General features: G+C 43.1%; 1 protein-coding gene across 1 annotated transcript; it reads right to left on the bottom strand.

The window, feature by feature from the left end:
- Positions 1 to 7,827: 7,827 nt before the first annotated feature.
- On the bottom strand, positions 7,828 to 22,266 carry LRP11 (low density lipoprotein receptor-related protein 11; the record flags this gene model as incomplete). Its single annotated transcript, XM_009883292.1, has 6 exons — positions 7,828 to 7,982; positions 8,260 to 8,361; positions 14,066 to 14,278; positions 15,048 to 15,173; positions 17,259 to 17,400; positions 22,100 to 22,266. Coding segments are annotated over 6 exons (905 nt in total), but the record flags the coding sequence as incomplete, so codon positions are not given.
- Between the last annotated feature and the right edge of the window lie 1,352 nt (positions 22,267 to 23,618).

Below are 23,618 nucleotides of genomic sequence, written 5' to 3'. Positions count from 1 at the left end.
TGGAAAAGACACTTGCTGATTAATGTTCTCATTTTTATAACTGTAGGCACCCAGGAAAAATTCTAGCTTTTTAGAAAGTGAAATTGCTATATGAGGAGACGTGATGCATGCAAAAGGAATAATGAATCCTGGACTCCTAAGTGCAGTCAGAGATTCAGTTGTTCAGTTTTCATAGAGATGAGTAGTTGGAAGGTTATAAACCTTTTTTTTTCTGCCCCAGGTTTTCTGTTTTGGCACTGTAAAATGTCAACAGCAAACTGTAAAGCTGTACAGTAAGGTGAGTTGCTTCAGGAAAGGAAGGAAGTGTGTCTTGAGTCATCTTGCTCAGATTTGAGCAACCACGAATTGAAGTAAGCAGCATGTTAGCATAATTTTCCTTTTAGGGGTAAAAAGGATTATTGAATAAAATAACTTGCATAAACCCAACCCATAGTGATCACTGCAAAAATTGTATTTGACTTTTCATGTGGAACAGCAATAATTTGTGATAGGATTGATCCCTGAAAGCATAAAGGTTAAAATTCAAAGGCCTCTGAATATGAAAGAGGAACATTTTAAATAACCTTCCTTTTGAAGGTCAGCCCCATCCTATTCCGGCCTGAGATATGTATCGCTTAATTTATTTAGATGTTTGGAAGTTAATGTACCACCTCCTGATCTGACTGCAGCCTGGGAGCACATACACAAAGATTAATCTTATAAAGGAATTAATATAGCGTGTATTCTAGAAAATACAATTCAGAAAAACCCACTTGCGCCTGACAAATTTGTACTAACCCACAATCAACTGTGAATCTAGTTCTTGGTGTTGAAGTGAAATATCTTAAATGATGCATGCTAATGTTCAACCTTTTGGTCACTGTATCATTCAATTTGAGTTCAGCTTTATTTACATCTTCTCACTAATTTAATCAGTTAAATGAAAGATATGAGCTCAACTGTATCCAAATTCTTGTCTCTGGACACAGTGTAATAAGCTAGACTAACTTGAAAGAAATAATAAAGCTGAGACCCGGCGACAACTTTTTTGGGAAGAACCACTTCAGGAGGTGTAAGACTTCAGGGACCAAGGCTGTTGGGATTAGTGCACCCATTCCACTGAAGGGCTTGGTGATAGTCAAGGTACTCGGACAGAAAGGAGTATCTGGGAGTAGCGTTTAGGAATTGGAAAATGAAAACCCCGCTGTGATGGAGCAATGGTTCTGAAGTAAAAACTTCTTGGAGAAGAGGACAAGTTGAAATGCAGAAGATCTGAAGAGCTTGAAAAAGTGCTGTGTGAACTGTCTGAATTGCTACTTTGCCAAATAAAAAAAAATGAGAGGAAGCTGTATCTAGGTGTCTGTTGCTTTTGTGTTTGGTTGTTTGGTTGGTTTTTTTAACCTTCACATGACTTCACATATTCAGAAAGAAAGAAAGCACGTACAAATACTGGTTTACTAAATGACCAGATCTATGTGTCTGTTTTCAGTTAATATATTGCAGCAGTTACCAAGCCTGGTAATAACAATATGGAACATAAGCAGAGTTTTCCTTGGATGTTTGGAATTTCTTTTAGTTCACATCCGTGTGTTTTGGGGAACAGAGTGTGCACACAGTGTATGAATCCTGCCTGCTGTCTGTGGTTGAACCAGCTAGCTGGGAGTGTATGATCTGCCACTTGCAAGGATTAAAGTTTATCTTTTTATAAGAGGTGCAGTGATGTTTCACTGGATTGTTACGATCATCTCTAAGCCAGAACAACTTGGGAGAACAGATTGGCTGAACCAGTGACAGTCACTCATCCGGTTGTTTCCAGGGATCAGGCAGTAGACGTCCTCCAGAGTCTGAGTAGTGGAACCAAGAGCCCATAACTGTATCCTGAAAACCCACAAACAGCTGTGGGTGCTCCGCAGAGAAGAGCAGTTTACTTAGCAGGAATATATGTTTATTTACTATTTCCATTCAAACTAGCCATGTACCTTGAGGGCATAGAGACCATTACATGACTTTTTTTTTTTTTTTTTTTGAGGGAAAAGTGCACTGAGGGTGTGTACCAGTGCTGCTGATTGAAGCCACCTGGATGATTCCTGAAATGTTTTGTAGTCAGCAAGTTTGAAATGGGCAATAACGCCTGGAGCGGGGGGGGCTTTACGTGGTAGGCTCTGGAGCATCCAGCTGGCAGCAGTTCTCTCTGCGTGTGCAGTGTTTTTGTGACAGGGTGACGAGCTCCAGGGTTTTTGAGTGTGGAGGGACTGTGGAAATAACCATCAGCACAATGAGGTAAACTAAAATGCCCGGAGGAAAATACTGAACTAATACTGTCATTCCTGCCAGAAACAAGGGTGTTAACCCAGTCTTACAACAGGGTGTTCTTCATTTTAGTCGTTAATGTGCCCTAGGATGTGCTGCATTTGATTTAAATGCAGTTCACAGAAAGAGGATATGATTGCAATTCCTTCTTGATTTTGACATGATGCAAAGGATGAGTAATGCAAACTAAGCTCATGATTTGTATCTCTGCTTCCATTTAGCTGATTTTGAACTTATTATCATGCATTTAGGAAGATCAGTAATACTAATTACCAGTATGGAACCCTTGTTCTTTGTCCCAAATGATGTGGAAGAGGTATTCTGCTGAAGTGAATTGGCAGTGGTCCTGGCTCAGCAAAAAGGCACGGTGAGGTCCTGCAAGCACATTGTGCCAAGCAAAACAACAACAACCAAACAAAAAAAACCACGAGGAAGTGCTCCCCAAAGCACAGCAGGTGTGCAGGTGATGATGAGGTCTGAAATTGGTCTTTTGCATTTCAGGACATCCAGACTTTATGCATCAGGAAGTGTAAATTGGAGTTTAAGCACTGTGGTATGGGGTTTAAGTTGGTTTTGTGGGCTCATACAGTTTGCCTTTGTTGGCTCTACTTTGAATTTTTGTCCATCTGCTTATAATTGACAGGTTGAAGACCAGTTGTGGGAAGCACACAGACACTCTTCAGATGTAAATAAAATCGTTTGCCTTTACTGTGGTCACTTCTGTGGTCAGAGATGCACTTCTGTGGTCAGAGCAGCCAGTGGGAAGGTTTGGGTTTCCACACCTCAGCCAGGCCTGAGGAAATCAGCTTGGACTAAAACTTGGCCTTTATGCAGGTAGAGACGGTATAAACTTTCCTCTACCTGTCCTGTTTGGCTCCCACATTTCTCCTGGACGTGCAGGGCTGCTTTCTGTCCCAGGTTTAGTTTTATACACAGCACAAATTCATAACGCAGCTGATGTGTTCTGAGTTTTCCTATGAAAGGCTGTTACTGTTCTCTCATGGTCTTGGCAGGGTGTTAATGAGATGCTCAGCAGAATGTGCTCAGGAACTAAAATCCTATTTCTTTAAATTATGAATTGAATGGACATAGCTATTGCTGAAACATGTATGGAGGAGCTCCAGCTGCCCGTTGAAAATTGCTTGAAAACTTCAGGAAGCAGAAATGGAAAGAACTCACTTTCCATTGTGCTGCCCGCTTTCAAGTTCTTTCCAGTCCTGCACCCATTCAAGTTTCCTGCTCCCTCTGTATCTGTCTTGTTGAGTCATTTGTTTTGAATTTAGATATCTTTAATGAGTCTTTCTTGTGCATTAGGAGATGGTAGTTGTGAAGAACTATGTTATAATTTCTTGCTCTGTCCTCAAAATGAGATTAAACGTTTCTGTTGGCCGAACAGCCGAGGACATCCTTGCAACCTGTGACTCTCAGTCCTTCACGGCACTGAACCTTTCTGCCTTGTCAGTTGTTTCTCAGCCTGCTCAAAATACACTTTCTATTGGTTTATGAGCGGTTTGTAACTGTCAGTCAGGAGCCTTACAGATGCAAAAATTAAAATTCTAGCAGGTGTCTTTAAAAACTTGTTTCTGAATTGGCTTTTTGTGTTGGTTCAGTCCTTCTAGACCTCTCTTTGTGTTTCAGAGCTCCAGTGCAGAGCGCAGTGTTCAGCAAGTGTTTCTGTTGTATTACAAATGTATTTGTAGCCTTACATTCTCACTTGCTGACTTGTTTTGAGTAACTATTAGTTGAAAAATATATAGCAAAGGTACTTCTACACATTTTTATTCCCTGTTTACAGCATGTTTTCCTTTTCTTACTCGGGTCAAGCCTACTGTTCCATGGGCTCTTTTCTTTTGTACTAATTACTATGTGTTTATTGCCTCTTGTCTGGTCTTTACATCCGTCAGCTCTCTCCAAATCTTTTCTATTTTTTCCCCTTTGCTTTTACTCTTTCAGCTTTTGCCATTAGAAACCGAAAAATCCCAATTCCTGATGCTCACGACAGCAGCAAGCGCAGACGTCAGTGATGCGTGACCATGAATTCTGTTGGGGCTTACGAGAAAGGCGCTCTCTTTGTTCGGGGTGGCGCAGTTGTGTTGCAATTGGTTCCTGCTGCTGACTCGCTCTGTGGAGTTTGGGATCGAAACCCTTACGCTTTAGCTAGGATTTAAAAAGCAAATGGAGCATCACACTGACCTATTTCAGCCTTTTTGTTTTTTTGCAAATGTGCTTTTGGAACTGCCCCTGCTGTAATCCTGCAGTGCCATGGGAAGACTGCAGCAGGGATGTCCAGTCTAGGATCCCCGGCAAATGTGGGCTGCAAGCAACCCACGTTATGGAAAAACATGACTTCTAATTATGGATAAAAGTCAGGTAAGCATTGCCTGTTGCTGTGAAATAACTTGTACCCTTAAGTGTAAGTGAGCTGGTCTGAAGGGCAAAACAACTGAAAATATACAAAGCAATCTAACTGAAATACATTATCTTGATCAACATTAAAGTACACTGACAAAGCAAATTGTAATGACCTCTCCTAATACACAGAGGAATAATATCCACAGGCATACGCTATCAGAGCAACCAATATTCTCTGCTTACCTGTCTAAAGCGTGCTGGTGGTAAAAATAGGTGGACTGAGCGTATTCTGAGATGTGTGGATAAGACATGTGTCAGCGTTCCGGACAGGAAAACCAGATCTGACAGACATCAAATAGAGATCATTTTCACACCGAATATCTGACTTCTGCTGCAGTATAAACACTGTATAAAACTCCTGAAGTTTGCATGAGAAGCCATGAAAGCAGTTGGCGGTGCAGCCATGGAGATGGGGTAGAAGCTGTGCCTGGTCCGAGGGGTCCTTTGCCATCGGTGGGAGCGCCTCAACCTTGGGAGCCGCAGGAAAGGGGCTACAGGAGTGGTGTCGGCAGGAGGCACAGGCTGGGAGCAGCCTGGGGAGAAGGGGCAGCACCACCAGAATGCTGACATGGGTGTCTTGCCACAGCTTTTTCTGCAGTGCTCAGAGGTGCTGTGGCTCAGTAGTTCAGGATCGCTTGTTTAAAGTCAAACAGCATTAAAGCTATTCAATGAAAACACGTTACCGGGATTGCTGTTTCTTAATTGCAGGAGCTGCCGAGCCAATTTGTTATTTTGCTAACTTTGTCTTGCTGTTCATCTAGCTGAAAGCTGCCCAGGCTATTCTGGTAAGGTGGAAACTTTTTAAAATTTCAGTCCAGCTGTGGAGTTTGCAATTACCCGAGAAGTAACAGCCCTCAGGCTGGTGGTCAGCACAGCAGCGACTGCCACCATCTCCCTTCCTAGAGAGAAGAGTCCCCAGGAAGACTGTGGCAACTACAACACAGTGACAGCTACGCTCCCGTGCTACGCTTGCTGCCTGCTGCTCTCGCCCCAGCTCTGCTTGGAGGTATTTATTCTTGGCTGTCATAGGTGAAATCCATGAAGGTCGATTCCACTTGCAGCAGCGCAGCAACACAGCCTGCTCTCGGGTAAAGCGACTGGAAGGCTGAGCAGCTTCTCGCATGGTGGCCGTACTGGCTGGCTTGTGCTCCAGGCGGGATCTCACTGTTGTCCTGCCCGGAAGAACAAAAACAAACCTTTTGTTCTCCTGCTGGCTGCGTGCCGCACTAATGGGTTTCGGTAAGAGGAGCACTACGGGCACAGTGAGAAAAGACTGCTTTTCTTGCTGCTGTGGTAAGATGGTGAAGGAGAATCAGGTATTTAATTAACCCCCCCCTCCCCCCCAAATTTCAATGATGGGAAATAATACCCAAACCAGATGGGCAGTGAGTCTTTGCTAGAAGGCTGAATTTAAAATGCGGTCCTTCAGCTCTTGCGCTAGTTGCCATGTCTGCTGTAGGCGGGCATGGAAGAGAGGCCGTGCTCCCAAGTGAGAAATAGGCAGCATCAGCAGAAGGTCTCCTGCACCCAATGTAACGCTGGAGTACAAACAACCAGACTTTGACGAATGTGGCAGGAGGGCTCTGAGCAAGCAGCACTGGCAACCAGATTCCCCGAGAGGTGGCCACAGCCAACCCTGCGACTGCCATCCTGCTCAACTCAAGTACTGCTTGAGAGAGTCAGGTCACGGAGGGAGATGCCCCCTTCATCTCAGTCTTCCTACCACAAAATATCTCCACAACTCCCCCCCACCATACACATTCCAGCTTCTTTTAAGGCTGTTTCACAGAGAGGAGAAATGTACTTCTGGCTGCTCTCATGCTGTGGTCTCGTAGCACAAAATTTAGCTGGTAGCTGACAATCAAGGCAATGAAAGAAATATAAGAATAAAATAGGTTTATTAGAGCTATTTTACATAAAGTAATCAAGACTGAGCAACTTGAAGAACTATTTGTATACCATGTATTCTCGCTGACTTGAAGTTACTGAAGTACAAAAGACGACATACAAAAAGATGCATGCCTCATCTGCCTCTGTTTTTATTGGGACCAGAGATGAACGTGACATCCTTGGACAGTCAGACAAGACAGACAGCACGGTGTGTGCATATATATATGTCTATATAACATGTACTGTACACATTTTACTGTTAACACATCTGAAGTTCACTCACACATATCTCTAGTTCTATGAGAATTTCGCTGGGGCGGGGGGGCAGGTCGCCGAAGCTGTGAAGCTTTGCAGGGAGCTACGGGATAACCAGCAGGGATCCTACACTCCGGCGTCTCAGGCAAAAGCCGCTGCGTGCTGCTCGCTCCCGCTGCGGGGGGTGTGGAGCCAGCGGCGGGCAAGGCTGGACAAGCCCCGAGCTCCAGGCAGAGACATGGCTCTGGGGTGGCGCGCGACTGCTGTCGAGCACTGGGAAGTCCGAACTCCTCTGCTGAGGACTTGGCTTTTTTTTCATTTTAGCATGTGGTAAGCGTGACTCTCTGCGAGCTGCATAGAGGTTTAAACTACGAACGAAAACCAGATGCGTTGTTCCTTAAATCCCAAATTTCATTACAAAAGCTGGTGCTTAGATAGCGATTGCTTTTAATTAACAAAGCAAGACAAATTCTGTAATGAAAATGCTCCCAGGGCCTCAGGTGGAAAGTACACAAACCGGTCTCTGCTGGACAGTGAAGTTCCGTGTTGGTCTGGAGCATCCCAGTCCAGCGGTGGCAGCGCTGAGAAGAGCAGTGTGGCACAGGTGTCCCCCTACGCCTCGGCCAGCACGGCCGGGGATGCTCCAGTGCCCTGGCCCCGGGGCACCCTCTGCCGCTGGCGGGACCCCCACTGCTGCAGGGAGGGCACCCCACATCCAGTTTGGGGTGTCCCCACCTTGCAATGTCTTCCGCACAAGAGCCAACTGGTCCTACTCTCTGGAGCCTGAACGCTTCTTATTTTCTGAGCGCGGGAGTTTACCCACTTTTTTTTAATTTTATCACCGAAGGGGAAGAACATGTTCCTCATCTCATAGGCTTCTTCTACACTTGAAACTTAACTAAAGGTTTTGGTCCTTTTATGGAGGCAGAGGTTCACGGACACAGGAGAAAGGGGAGAAAACAACTGACCTAAATCCAATTTTTAGAGATACATCCCATTGATGAGGTAATCGGACTCTTCAGACGTAATGGGTCGAGCTTTTTTAAGCTTCTGTCTCACTAAACGCAGTCTGCAAGCAACCATAAGCAGCAGTAAAGCAGTGATGGCCAAGCCTAAGGCTAAGGGTAACACAGCACCTACAACGAGGTTAAGAGAAATGACACTTTATTTAATACAGCGAGAATTTGGTAGAGAAAACGTGAAATTTTTCTTTAAAAATATAGCTAGTCTATCACTTAGGTGCTAATATTTGCAGCAACTCATGCTGAGAAACTAAACTGTATGATGACACAAGTTAGGAACAGCTCAGAATTTTAAAGTACATTATTCAATGCTTGACTATAGTGTCTGGATCTATAGCACCTGACTGAAAAACTAACATGATTCAAAATGAGTTCACATGGCTGGTCTTACCTGTTTCTGGGACTGGACGACCACCTCCAAGCTGATCTCTCTTTGGCACAATTATGCCATTCCCATTTTTATCATCTGTTCTTTTCCCTGAGGAACTGTTATCTGCACAAAGTCAAGCAAAAGAAATGAGTATCAAAGTTCAGTGACTTGGGACGTCTTATCCACAGGACACTAGAATTAAATAATGTGAAAGCACTTAAATTCGGGGGGGGGGGGGGGAGTTTAAGAACTTCTGACTCCTACTGTATAACTTCAATTTTTGAAATAATGTGAAACTAAAGCTAAAATGGTAAATTAAATTTTGCATTGCAAACCACAATGCATCTCAACCAAACCCAAGTGGGTCATTTTCCACTGAAAAAAAGATGGACATAAATTCTCTTTTACAAACTTCCATAATAGGGTATAGGCCAATCTGAGCTAAAACATTACTAAAGCAATTATATATAGCTGAAAATGAGGCCATTTCAAGTTACGTTGATCTCCACCCTTGGAACCTGCAAAGCGGGAAACGCATAGGTTGGCTACACAAATTACCTTAATTTTGCCTGTGACCTGACACATACAGATGCAGAACTTATGTACTTGGAAGACTTAAAAATACACAGGGAAGGCTTTTCAGAGAGCATGACTTGGAATCATTTCGGTTTTGTGTAGAAGATATAGCAGAGCACTGTAACTACACAAGAACAGATAACGGATAGTTTGCCGCCAAGAAGCGTTCATCCTGGGACTGCAGGCAGCGGCAGTTTTGCTTCACAGGAGCAAAGAGCAACTCAGCTGGGACTCCCTCCTCCTGCCCTCCCGCTGAAATCCTACGCCAGTAGCTGTGGGGACGCTTTGTGCAAGAGTGACAGCTTAATCCACCCACGCACCCTTGCAAAAATCAGAAATCCGCCTCTGTTTTTAAATGTAATGACTATATTTGTTTTTTACTGATAAATATTGAAGCGCGCTTTGACTGTGCTGTGATATATTTGCTGGCAGCCCTCGGAACTGTGACAATGCCAGTGGAAACACACTATGCTGCAAGAAGTGTAGAATGGGAATGTGAAATGTTGTAACTGGAACTACATACAGCGGTGGGCGTTAAGGAAGCGTTTGAGTCAATTAGCTTGAAACGCGCAGCACACGCAACCCCCACCTGTCACCACCAGCTCCGACGCGCCGCAGAACGCGTCCCTGTCAGCGGCAGCAGCAAATACACACGACCATAAATTAAAGCTTAAATTGTTTTCGTCGATACTGGCGTGAGGTTAGTGCTAATGTCCCCGCTCTAAGGCACAACAGAGCCTTCCAAGCTCTGGCTTTATTGCCCTGCCATTATGGGTAGGGGTGAGTAAACACAAACTTCACCCACTAGGAAATGCCACAGCAGCAAGCTGCAGCCCTCCTTATTCGGGCTCCTCAAGTTGTTCTGGCATGTAAAGGGGACTTCAGGCAATCCTATGTGCAAACTGCACCGGCTTTAAGGTACCTGTATGGTATCAGAGCTGTGCAAAATAACCTGAACGTAACCGCGACCAAAACCAGCAGCTGTTTTCTGCTTCTGTCTTCCCTAAATGAAATTAAATGACTATTTGTCTTTATTTTGGAAATACCCAAAAGACATCGGCTCCTCTTAGAGCTGCTCCAGCCTGTAAGACAAGGCTGGATCTGAAGGCCTGTTTTATAAGTTTGCTTCCCTGCTTTTTCAGTAAAGGGAGTATTTCAGTCAACTGCTTGTAAAGACATTTGGCAAATATATCTGAACGTGGAGAGAAGTTTAGCGGCAAAATTTTGGAAGGGTGGAAGAATAACAGAATCCTTTCCGTAATGCTTGCAGGGTTTTGTTAACACTTGTGGCTCTTCGTACAGGACTGGAGAGGCTATCAGAGTCAACACTGCTGAACATCTTATCTGCTATTAACTAGGAAACAAAGAGAGATTTCCCCAAACAGGTTTAGGAGCCTGACATAAAGCACATTATGCGGGTTTCATTTTGTTTTCACTTTCTCTTCATTTTCTAGTTTGTGCCTAGGAAATTGCAATTTATAGCCCTTTCCAGTTATCCTAAATTGGAGAGCTAGGTAATGGCTACTGCTGTTGACACCTCCGCAGCAAAAGCATGACCAAGGCCCGGGCACTCGGTCAAACGTGGCAATCCCAGCCCTGAAGAGCACTGTGTGACAGCTGGCGCGGGCGGCCTGGGCAGAGGCAGAGACCCCACGCCAGGGGAACGCAAAGCTGTTACGGTGATTTATACACTTGAGCGGGCCCTGCTGGGGAGCACAAATCTTCAGGCCGCTGGTGAAGTCAACCCGTCTGCATGACCATGGTTGCTGGGCTGGTGACTACTGCTGGGAAACCAGCCCACTGCCGACTCCAGTGTGCTTTGCTGCAAGTATATGTTTGCTGTATTCATTTAGAAGCGCGGCAGTGTGAGAATATGCAGCTGGGCTTGAGGGCTTCCCTGGAAAGGGGCACGTCGGGGACAGCCATGCAGAAATGCCGTGCTGGCCTTTGGAGGAGCTGCAGTCTGAGTTACTTCACTCTGAAGACATGTCTGCAAAGGGAAAGGACTCCTTTATTCACATCGAATGCCTCTTCCTGCATCTGCTCCTTACTACGGAAGAAAACATTTGGCCTTCCAGCTTGGGCAAAAGTAAACCATGAGACTGCTGCAGAAGGCTCCATGCCCTGAGTGCCTGAAGAGGTTATCTCTAAGTTGGACTTGGTGTTCCCCTGGAGTCACCCTGCTGTACAGCAATCCCACTGGAAAGGCTACTGAAGTAAAGAAAGCAGGTTACAGGAAATTTGGAAGAGAAACTATTAGGAGAAAATGGATTCTGGGAGAAATTTCCCCTAGTATTACCATCATAGGCAGAAAGCTCATATTCCTGCTGTGAGAAACTATCCCACAGCACAAAACATCACAGCTTAGCCCAGCTCCTTTTAAAATGGAGAAAAGATAAGTATGGATAGATAGACAAGGAGGTCTCTTTATTGGACATCTTTATTGGATTCTCTGAGATGAAAGCTGCTTATGGGGAGGTAAGTAGCAGAAGGGACCTGTCTTTATTGGTACTGTAATAACCACTGTAATAAAAACAAATGTAAAAAAAAAAAAAACAACTAAGAAACTCCCCAGTCCTGCAGCTTCTTGGGAAAAACTTCTGTTTTTTACAAGTCAGCTGAAAGCTCCTGTATCAAGCGTTGTGTCTAGCAGCCACCTAGAATGTGCCACATGCTGTCTCTGGCAGGTAAATTATCCTTAATATTAACAGCTTCTCTTGCTCTGCCTGGCAGTCACTAAGAGCATCACGTTTTCCTTCCAGGCCTGTATTTCCATGACAATCTGCAAACGCCAACTAGGAAATAAGACAAATGTAGGCCTGAGTGAAGCGCTCTCAAGCAAAAACCTGGAACCTGTGCTGCCATATCCCTTAATACGTATCTTAAGTAGACAGCTTTTCACCATGTTGACATTAAAATCATTAAGCTTTATTTATTTATAATAGTATATCAGGAGCCCAGATGCTTGCAAAGTCAACTCTAGGCCACAAGCTACGCTATTGTCTTGGTTCAACAAAGACCTTTACAGCATGACTTGGAGGCACAGGTTCTGCCTTGGCACCAGCAGCCGGTCCAGCACTGTCTCAGGAGCGAGCCCATCCCAAAACAGGACTTCTGCCAGTAGATTTGCTGAACTTTTGAGGCCGCTGGAGTGGTTTCTGTTCAGAGCCACTTACCTCTCCTCAAAAATGCATCCAGCAATTATTGCCTTCCCGAACACTTTTCTGTACAGGTTTCATGGAGCTTCTCCAGTGTTTCTGTGACTTTCATTTTTGTAGCACCTAATTATTAGATTTGGTCTGTGACCTCCTTGAGATGGGAGTGTTGGAGAGAAATCTAATTAATGGATCTGGGTGGATTTTTAGGAATAGGTTAGATGCCTTTCTCCTGAACTCTGTAACGACTGTGGTGCTTGCCAGTGGGGCAGGACTTGAACCTCTCTGGACCTCTGGGAATCATTAATGTACAGCGTGTGACAGTGCGTGTCTGCATGAGAAGACAGCAACTCAGAGCAGATTTTGGCAGTTGCCCTTTGAACCCAGGTACCTAGCACCTCTTCAGGTCCCACCACATATACCCTCGTTGGAACTGATCTGTCAGTGATTTAGGAACTCCATGAGGTGTTTGCTGCTTTTTTTGGTTAAAAGTATCGGGCTCCTGGGTCAGTAAGGACTGGGTCCTTCTGTTCTACAAGGAAATCCTTAGGTATCATTTAACTGAAATTAAATTCTGACTGAGCCTTGTCAGAAGAGCAATATTAAAACCAAACATGGTCAGCTGGAAATCTTGCCTGTTTAAAATTAAAAAGATTACAACAGCTTCTGGTAGTACACTAATCACTCAAGCCCCATCACATTTTTCTTAGTTTTATAATATTTTTTTTCACTTATTGTCTACCGCTGTGCAAAAGAGTGGCACCTTGAGAGTGCCATGCTTTTACGTGCACTTCCAATTTTAACCTCTGATTACAGGTTGCCGAAGTTGGTGACCTCAATTCTGGCTTTACTTCTGGATTCACAGGTCCAATGGTTTTGGAGACCTACCTAGGATCTCACTTTCCATTGAAGCCTGCAATGCCCCCTGGCAATTTGATGTTTAGTTTGGGCGGCCCTGTATCAGATGTCATTCAGGACTATGCCAGCGAGAGGGTTTGGGGCAGACTTCAGAATTGTAAGTCATTCCAATAAGGAGCACTGAGGTCATCTACACTGCCAGAAAAGGGGGAAACATTTGAAAGAGGATTTTGCTGTCAGTTCCTACACATTCACCGAGGCAATCAAATTCTTGAAGAATGTTGTTTTCACTCCCTCTGGGGTCTCCACAGCTGAAATACAAGCATCTGCAGACACATCAAAGTGCCAACCAGGGAAGTGCCCTTTACAGGAGTCAGCAGCAGAGGGCACTGAGCACTGCTCTATTGTAACAAGAAAAGAAAGCCGTCAATAATTAGCCACATCTTGGGCAGCAAGAATCAGTCTGAACTCCGAAGAAATAAAAGTGGGAGGTCTCTGTGCACGCAGTTTTGCTTTCATTCAATTGTCATTGCAGATCATTTTAATTCACCAGCGAGAACCTTAAGAGACATACCAGTTTCATTGCAGCTTCTGGAGTTTTACCAAGGCAAGGGGTGGTGACTCTGCCTGTAACATCACTACACAGTGACTCACGACAGGCTTGCAGCCGCTACAGAGAATACTACTGGGGACCTGGGATCACTTGTTACCAGAGACTGAGTCTTCTCTATAGTGATAAAAGATTTCTCCTGCCCTGGAGACACACTTCAGAAAAAAAGTGCTAATAATCATCAAGGTATGACTTTGGGGGAAAAAAAAAAGTCATTGATTAGTACTAGGAGAGATGCAATTACTGTCATGCAAGTTGAACACTACTTTATTATGTTCTGCTGGAGGTACCTCCCTACAGATTTAAAGAGCCTTATACGTCAGCTTACACAGCCGAACCCGTGGTGGAATCTGTTATTTAGCTCACTGCATGTTTTGTTCCTTAAGACTGTACTCTTTTCCTCGCCTTTCCACATTTTAACTTTCTTTTTGCAACTAGTAAAAAACAGACTTGACTTTGTAAAGCAAGTTGTAACTTAATTATTACAAGCTTCTTTTGCATTTTGTACATTTGCAAATTTTTACTCTTAGCCAGGCATCAAAAGACAATTTAATTAAATTTAAGGCGCAAGACATTTTCTTTCTTTAAAGAGAATGATTTATTGAAACTAATTCGTTTCAATTCTTACCTGGCACAAATCCACTGATTTGTTTCTTTGGTCCCTGAGAAAGCGATTGGTTAGACATGTCTGCATCCACGGAGAGAAGCGGTTGATTTCTGGCAGTGGCTTTCAGGGTGTTTTCTGCAGAGAGGTTTTCATCTGTGTTTTCTGTCAGTCCTACAGTCCTTTGCTGGGTAGTGCCAAGGGCCGCGTGTGTCACTGTCTTCCGGCCTGGGCCGACTGTATCAGCAGAAACAAAAATCATAATTTTTATATCGAATTGAAAGGAATGGGAGTGTTCTGATGGGAGACCCTGCGATACGGGCCATGAGGCAGGCTAAACAATTTCATCAGGCTCAGACATATGATGGAATGTGAGTTCCAGGCACATAGCAAGTTAACAATTGCCCGCTGTCAGTTCTTAAACAAGACTATACGCATGTACCCTAAAGTGAAATCCAGCAGCTGAAATATCAATGAAAGAGTGGTTAGCCATCGTGCCAGTTCACCTTCTGATGATTTTTGTTCACTTAGCTGAGCGTGGCCACAAACTGAGGATGACTAATGACAGCGAACAGAGCGATGGTGAATCAACTGGTTCCCCTACATTCACACATTCCCAGTGTTTCAGCGCCTTGCCAGGTGTGTAACTGCACTTGGAACCGAAACTCTGAGACACCCTTTCAGATCAAGACCGGGGTCCTTGTTCCCAGGCTCATCATGAAAGTAAAGAACTGATCTTTAAAATGTTGAGAACTCTAACACAAAATCTGTCATCTGGGGACCTTTGACAGTTTTGGTATGCTTTGAAGAAAAGGGAGTTCATTTCTGAGCATCTGCTGTGTGCGGACATTAAACCTTCCCCTGCGCTATTTCCGAAGAAAGGCTCTACGGTGGGCGCAAGCTGCTTACTCGTGGAGAGAGAGGCCACAGAAGGGGCATCATTTCCCTTGCATCATTCCAGCTGCAGTTACTTTTTGCAACCTACACTGTGGCCCGGTGCACTTACAGTTCTGGCAGAAAGTTTCATCCGATCCATCAGGGCACTGTCTCACGCCATCGCAGGCAAACGTGATGTCAATGCAGCAGCCATCGTCGCAGATAAACTGGTAGCGAGAGCAAACCCCGACACAGGCTGTTGAGAAACAGTTCCCAAATTACCAAAAGAGAAATCCAAGCAGTAAATACGGAGTCAATGACTACAATCTGCAGCACCAAGGAAAAAGCAAAACGACGCTATGTCAAGAAGGACCACAAACAAGGCAGAAAGTTGAATAAAGGCCAGGCTCAGCTATGTGATGCTATATTGACACAGAAGCTAATACAGCTCATAGCTGTTCCTGGCACCCTCATCACTATTCTGGCAATCTCTTTTTACTACAGGAATACTCAACCTGGAGGCTGTTGCTCCTTACACCTGGTGCAGCACCCCTACAGCACTTAAAACTCTGCTGGCCTGAGCTGAAAGGAGATCCTCCCTGCCTTAAAATACCCAGGACAGGCCTCAAAATAAATAATTGAAACCTCTATGGCTGTAGCTGCATCTCTCCAACACATAATTCCTACTTCGTACCCATTCTGTATTTCTGACAATATATTATTTTACATGCACACATATGGACTATATGGGATCTTTTATGGCGTGATTTCTGCAACCTAATTAAAATACTGAAAGAATGCTTGTCATTTGTTTACATCAGTAATGTATGTACATGCAGCACACGCCAGAACAGGACTAAACACAAGGTCTCACAAGTGACCTTCACCAGAAAGAACTGAATGCTGCTTGCTTTAATATTTAGATTGCCCTGGAAAGGGAGAGTGTGCCTGGACATTTCATTTTGCAGACTCAAAGCTTTCCTGAAACCCACCTTACCTTGTAATTATTAACTGCTGACATCTGTGCTTTTGTCTGCCCAACAGCGGTGTAGTTCATTGCTTTGTAAAGCACTATCAAATTCAGTGTTTGATTTATGTTGTAACAGCAAATTGATTTGCATAAGGAAGTCACAGCCTTTGGCTGTTACTCTGCTATAGACCAAAAAGCTGCGCAATGCTCAGGAAAGTACAGCAGGAACACAGGTGCCTATTTAAAACTCCTAAAATCATACTTAGAAAATGCATCTCCTAAACTTCAACACTAATAGTAGCACTGGTTTTGCGTGCATTAAGGCACCGTGGTCTGATTTAACCACAGCAGTAGCACTGGAATTGCAAACGGCCTAATTAGAAGAAAAAAGGCAGCAAATCCTCTATGTGCTCCTCCCCAAAGATACCACCGATACCCACAGCAGCAAGTAAATAAATCAGGAAACCTTTCTGGCTGCTTTAGCTGAACTAGACGTTAATGGACACAACTCTATCATCCATTACTGGAACACAGGCATTATTAAACAGACTCATAACTGGTGTTTTGTAATGCCAATTTATTGCCAGTGGGACTACCCTCTCACACAGATATTGCACTGGTGCAGAGCAAAGTTTTTACTGGTTCAGCTGAACATATTCATGATGTTAGTTTAACCTTTACTTTGTGCCAGAGCAGCAGATCTCTATTAGCAACTTGCTAATTACAATGAAGTTATTACATTCAAGATTGCAGAACTGACAGCCACTGAAATCTAACTTGCTTTCTACCTTTTATGCTTTTTACATGTTTCTTGAGCTCAGAGTTTTAAAATGATGAGTCAGTTCCAGTTTGTTTCCCCAGTAACATAAGGCTTCGATAACAACCATTACACAGAAAAGCTTAAATGCATGAAAACAGGAACCATCCCATCTTTTAGACTATAGATGCAGGCCAATATTGTTATTAGTTTGTGTGTCACACCTACTATTAACTGCTTTTAACTGTGTCTTCCTTATGGCACAAGCCTTGTCACATTCCACGCACCGTCTGACTATAGAATGAACTGTTAGGATGTGCCTGATACATACGGCAGTATTTCATTTTTCCAACCCTGAATGCTTATTAGCAATAAAAGGCTGAACATATAAATGCTTGCAAGCATTATTGCTCTAACAAAGAAGTGATGCTTGCTTGCTTCCTCAGTTTGAAACAGCAATTCAGAACTGAAAGCGATGTCATTATGTAATGAATAAGGGCAAAATAATGCACTAAAAATGGAGAATAAGATTTCTGCCTCCGTCAAGACCCTTCTTGCTCTGAGTGTCAACAGCCCGGGTGTCACACAGGCAACGGCTCCAGTCATTTTCTCACCTACTGCAGAATGAACCATGGGCAGAACGGTCACAGAGACGTTGTCAGAGCTCCGCTGACCTGCGGTGTCTGTCACGGTTAGCTGGAATATATACCCGCCTTCCTGGATGTGAGATAGCTTCAGTGTTCCTGGCTGTGGTACCTGATTAAAGAAACACAGTGGAAGAAACAAAAATTGGTATAAAGGCTCCGTCCATAAACTTCTAGGAATAGGGAGGCTCATTTCTGTACAATGCTTTTCACACAGGTTAAATACTTCTCTTAAGTCTAGCGAGCCCAATAAAGTACGTGTATCAACCTATAATGTTTTGGTCTTTTTTTTTTTTTCATCCATTTGTAAAAATAAACACGCTTGACATTTATGTACTGGTTTTCGTGGTACGCTCAATTACCCACAGCTGTGGATCTTAGCCCTGGAGAACAAATGGAACCATAAGTTTAACTCATTTTTTGGTAGTTAGAAACATAATTTTAGAGGGTAGGCAGTAAAATATTTTGCTCTCTATCGAGTTGGTCTTTTGGCAATATACATGTATTCACAGAAGTTACTTTTGTTACACATTGATTTATGATAAGGTGACTGATAGCATTGCTTGACTAGTAAGACTGTCCACCTCTGTCCAGTATGACATTTAATGTAGTCACTTGCAACTTTTACAAACTGCCAGACTGAATTTTTCCATGCTCCATGCTGAATTTCCATGCCTTGCTCGGAACTGCAAGTAAGTTCACCTATAATGAGTGATCTAAACACTAGGTTTCAGAAAGTCATGTGAGAGAGATATAAACAATTTAAATTGGGTTAGATAATTAAACACTTAGTAGAACAATTTATTTCATCATAATTTAAAACAGGTGCCAAACTGGCATTACTAGTACAATGGTCATTTAGAAATAAGTTTTTATAAAATGAGTATGCTATTTGTATCAAATGCTGAACTGATTCTAACCTTGTGACAATTACTAGTCACAAATACCTCCAGCTCCCTGAGAATTCAGTAGCATACTTCAGTAGCTACAAAGAAGCTCTACAGGTTTATTGGACATGTAGTGTATTTTCACAAATGAAGCATACAGGGCTATCTTTGTAACTGAAACGTACATTAAAAGCCTCTGTGACTATCTTAAATATTAAAACCAAAATTCAATAAAGACCTTTTGTTTTGCTTATTTAATGGTGGTTTCCATGCCTAGAAGAGAGTAGGAATTTTCGATAAATACAAGAACAGAGTCCTAGACCTAGCTTTATAGCAGGGTGTATTGATAAATTCTTTTTTCTCATCTGGTAAGTGAATCTCCTAGCTGAAACTTCTTTCCTGTTCTATTTATCTGAATGCACTCAGTTATCTGATCTTGCCATTGATCAACTCCTGATGGAGTATATGACTCCTTAGAATTTTATTCTTTACTGTATTATAAAAGTAAACATGAATCATAGAATCATAGAATGGGTTGGGTTGGAAGGAACCTTCAAGATCATCTAGTTCCAACTCACCTCCCACTAGACCAGGTTGCTCAAAGCCCCATCCAGCCTGGCCTTGAACACCTCCAGGGATGGGGCATCCACAACTTCTCTGGGCAACCTGTTCCAGTGCCTTACCACCCTCAGAGTGAAAAATTTCTTCCTAATATCTAATCTAAATCTACCTTTTTTCAGTTTAAAACCATGACCCTTTGTCCTATCGCTCCACTCCCTGATAGAGAGTCCCTCCTCATCTTTCCTGTAGGTCCCCTTTAGGTTCTGGAAGGCCACTATAAGGTCTCCCCAGAACCTTCTCTTCTCCAGGCTGCACAGCCCCAACTCTCTCAGCCTGTCTTCAGAGAAGAGGTCCTCCATCCTTCTGATCATCTTTGTGGCCCTCCTCTGGACTCAGTCCAACAGGTCCATGTCCTTCTTATGTTGGGGGCTCCAGAGCTGGATGCAGTACTCCAGGTTGGGGGGTCTCACCAGAGCAGAGTAGAGGGGCAGAGTCACCTCCCTCGCCCTGCTGGCCACGCTTCTTTTGATGCAGCCCAGGATGCAGTTGGCGAGCATGCATTGTTGGCTCATGTTGAGCTTCTCATCCACCAACACCCCCAAGTCCTCCTCCTCAGGGCTGCTCTCAATCCATTCTCTGCCCAGACTGTATTTGTGCTCTAAAAAACACCCGCTGCTGTTCACCGTGACTGCTGGGAGAGCAAATACGGTATTTAAAACTCATGAGACATGGAGTCCAACTCTCTTCTCGGTGCAAAGCCAGAGAAACACCACTGACTTCTGAATAGGCTGCCACTCCTCCTGGTGACCTCCGTGCTTGCCTTTTTATCTCCGTCCTGCCCTGAAGAATGCCCGACTGTACCTGTTTTCTTACAAACTTTGGCTCAAACTAGAAAGTAAGTTTCCAGGTAACCAGCATTTTAAAAGCCCAAGAATTGCCTACAAGTGTCACAGAGCTGTGCAGCTACAGCATGTGGGTACCAATCTGAGAAGCAAATTATCTAAGAAGCAATAATCAGGCACAACAGAAAAAAAACTTCCACTGGCTTCCTTCTACAATACGATAAGATCTCTTTATAGAAGTCCTTCCCCCTCCTGCGCCTTCTATTTATTCTTTGGTACATAAGTGCAGTGCAACAGCTGCCTTTTATCTTATTTAAACACAGCCCCATTCTCCCTCGTAGCTCCGGATTCGTATATAGTTTTCTAAGAATAGATGACCTTAAATCCAGTAACTTCAGGATAGCCACTAAAGCATTAAAGATAGCAACTGAAGATGGTACAAATAATCACAATTATTAATTCAACTCTAAAAATAAAATTATCGTGGATAATCATCAGGGTACGTATCTGTGACAGAAAACCCCACCCATTTGAACAAAATGGAAAAGTATCTATCTCAACATAAACCTGTGTCAGGACTGTTTTCATTTATCAAATAGAAAGAAATCACCAAGACTAACGTTCATTTTGCAGGTTTAAATAAATATCAACACTGGTGTCTATTTTGTGGAGTGACTCTGAGTAAAGCTAAAAACATGAACTTTAAGTTTTTTAATTAACTTCTAATTTATGTTACTTTAGGTATATTACTACATCACAGATAAATTTAAAGTAAATAAATTTAAATTAAATTCTGTAAATTGCTATTTACAGAAAATAACGCTGCACAGGGTTAGATTAACAAGTCTTGATACTAAAATGTTCATTTTATCCATACGACATCTAGCAACTACTCTTAAAGCTTCATTCAGTCTTTTTCTATGTATTATGCTCTTTGCGTTCCTTATGAAAGCCTTCTGACTTTTTCATTTTCAAGCCAATAAAATAATTAATGAAGCCAAACAATCTCACAGTCATCTTGGACACAGTTTCAGGTTGCAGTACAGCCTCAAGTAATTCAGAACTGGCTGACTGCAGTCACCCTTCCACAGCTGTGGATCTTGCAGTAGAAGATAAAACTTGCAAAAGTACGTAGCATTGGCTTAACTAAGACTTTTGAATACCCCTGCTGTGTTTTCTGCAAGGCGTGTGGCTAAAAAAAATTACTTGTGCATAAATGTCAGTAACTATTCACCAGAGGAACTCACTGTCTTCTTAGGGTTCATCCAGCAGCATGTTTCCTAACCATGACATGGTGATTTTCAATTACCTACACGTTACCTACACTGCCCTCCAGGAGACTAAGGAATAATCAATTGCTCCGTTGAGTTTTTCCATGGATGATGATTTTAGGTTTCAATGCATTTAGCTAGCTCTTTATGTTTGGCAAAACTCTGGTTTGCTCCATCATTACTATTCTTGAGCAACTTTGCTGATACTGGTAGTTTGTCCAACTTGTCTTTGATGTTACTGAGCTGAGCAGACATAAGCAGCAACTATCAGGTACTGCTCCCGATGGCACGGGCACACATCATTTCAGGTTTTGGACTGTTTCCGTTGCTCATCCTGTCCTCTTTAGACTCTTTGTATCCACCAGCAGCATCTCAGCAACAGCAAGGTCTATGGTCCACACCTTTTTCCCTTTACATGTCGCTCCTGCTCTAGGTGGAGTCCCGGCTGAGCCCTGAATGTTGTGGGCTATGAACACACTGAGTACGCTCTGTGGGTTTGAGACATTTTTCCTTTCCTTTTCTGCCACTCTTAGAGCATTCACAAAGAAGGGCAGGATGGAGAATCCCTCTTTTGACAGTTAATTTTAAGTTGAAACCAAATTGCACAGATGCACAGAAACTGTACAGATGCAATAAAACAGTACCTCAAGATACAAGGTCTACATCACACATTGCTTTGCAGTTTCTCCATAAGCACTGGCAGAAGACTGTTGGTGAAAATATCTTATTATTTTTAATAACTGAATTACTAAGGTGTCTCTACCTTGGATCACAGAAGCCAAAGTGCAGTGAGCACAAACAATAGTGAAAGACAGCAGCGGTGAAATACAGTAGAGTATTAGCATCTACTTGTTTGCGACTGGCTGCCTCGTGCCATCCTGGATACAGATGAACTGTATAAAATTCTAGAAATAATCACTGGAACAACCTCCCTAGGGACACGGTAGAGTCCCCATCACCAGAGGTTTTCAAAATGTGACTGGACAGGGCACTAGATAACCTCATCTATGGATGTGGCTCCCTGGCCCACAAAAGGTTGGGCCAGATGATCTTCCGAGATCCCTTCCAACCTGGGCTGCTCTATGGTTCTATGAAATAAATGCTCAAGACGTACAGTCATCCTAACTTTGGTGTCTGATAGCCCTACCCATTTGAATACATTTAATATTTTTAGTTCTGCATTTAAAACTGTGCTGTAACGAACACAACAACCTGTGAATGACTGGCCATGTGCAAAGTTGCAGGTGTACCTTCATTTCAACCGATGAGTCACCTTGCAGCAGCGTCCACTCGTACTGCACAATTCCACGGTCATCTGAGCTTTCTCGGCCATCCAAAAGCACCCAGTCGACAGGTGACTGCAGCACAATATCTTGTCCCGCCTTGCACCGTGGAGGCTCGTCGTATTCTTCTTCTTCTTCAATTAAAAAAAAAAAAAAAGAGAAGCTCAGTTATTTATCAGGGGAAGCTGAGTGATTATTTATACAAACCATATTTTTTCTTGGTTAAGGTATTGACTCACCACTGTGCAACTTCCTGAAAGATAGGACATGTAGGACACGTTCATTAGTGCACATTTCATCACGTAAAGTGGTATCTACTTAAATTTTAGTTAACTCTTCCATATTCAGTGATGTCTTCAGGAAATAAGTGCTACTTTAGAAGCACATGGCATAGAAAATCCTCTGTGTACATGGATGTTTCACTAATACAACCAGATCGTAAGCATCAGTGTGGTTTTTTAATCTGAACTAAGGAAAATGGATTTAAATATGAATTCCATACATATTCAGATGGCAGTTACTGCACACCTTTTTAGTGCTCTGCATAACTTAAAACTCTTTTAGTCTCTTTTTATAATACATCGTTACAGGAGTGAAAGACTTATTTAACATAAGCTGGCATCCTCATTAAGCAGTGCACAATAACATAATGATTAAAAATAATCAGAAATGACCGCCGATTTTAAGTGCCTAATTTAAGACATGCAAAGCTTGATTTTCAGGCTATTTAGGATTTGTAGCATTTTGCTATATTCAAAGTACAATTCCTTTTGATTGAAATTGCAAGTACTAAGTACTTTTGCCGATCCGACCACAAGTTTTTCAGGTTAGACCAACAAAACCCATGGTACATTAAGTGAGAAGGCGTTCAAGTCATTTGCTCTGCAACCTTCAGGCAGTGCAGGGAAGAGAGAGCGATAAAATCTAGTTCTACAAGTCAGCATTTGACTGCTTTAGCCACAAGATCGCATCTTTCTGCAATTCCCTGCCCAAGCTTTATTCCTCCCCTGGGCACGAGATGTCCGGCACCCTGAAATGCCAGGGGGCTTTCTGCTCTTCCACCTCTGCAAAGGTTATTGATGTTGAGCTCAGAAAAGCATCTACTGAACACAAGACTGTAACTTCACAGGCAGTGTGGGCAGAGCTGCACAAGGGACGGAAAGGCGCTTCCCCATCAGCGGAGGGATTCTCCCTTCCACGTGTTCCACTCCAGTTTCAAGAACTTGCTCGAAGGCACAGAGCTCATGGGAACAATAGGGAAATTTTTTATCACTGACTGAATGGCAAACTTTTTAGTTCTTGTTTTTCTCAGAAGTAGGTAAGGCATAGAAAATTTCAAGGCAAATGCCTTACGTTAGGAAAACATACAAATAACAGAAAACAAGGTCTAATAATAGAAAACATGAAACTGTTCTTGCTCATCCAGCTGGCACAGGAATCTTTGCCTAATTTGTATACACTCAGTTCTCAAAACCAATGGTGTTTG

The sequence above is a fragment of the Charadrius vociferus genome, unplaced genomic scaffold (assembly GCF_000708025.1).
Source record: "Charadrius vociferus isolate BGI_N301 unplaced genomic scaffold, ASM70802v2 scaffold114, whole genome shotgun sequence".
NCBI classification, from domain to species: Eukaryota; Metazoa; Chordata; class Aves; order Charadriiformes; family Charadriidae; genus Charadrius; species Charadrius vociferus.
This window is presented reverse-complemented; position numbering and strand designations above follow the sequence as displayed.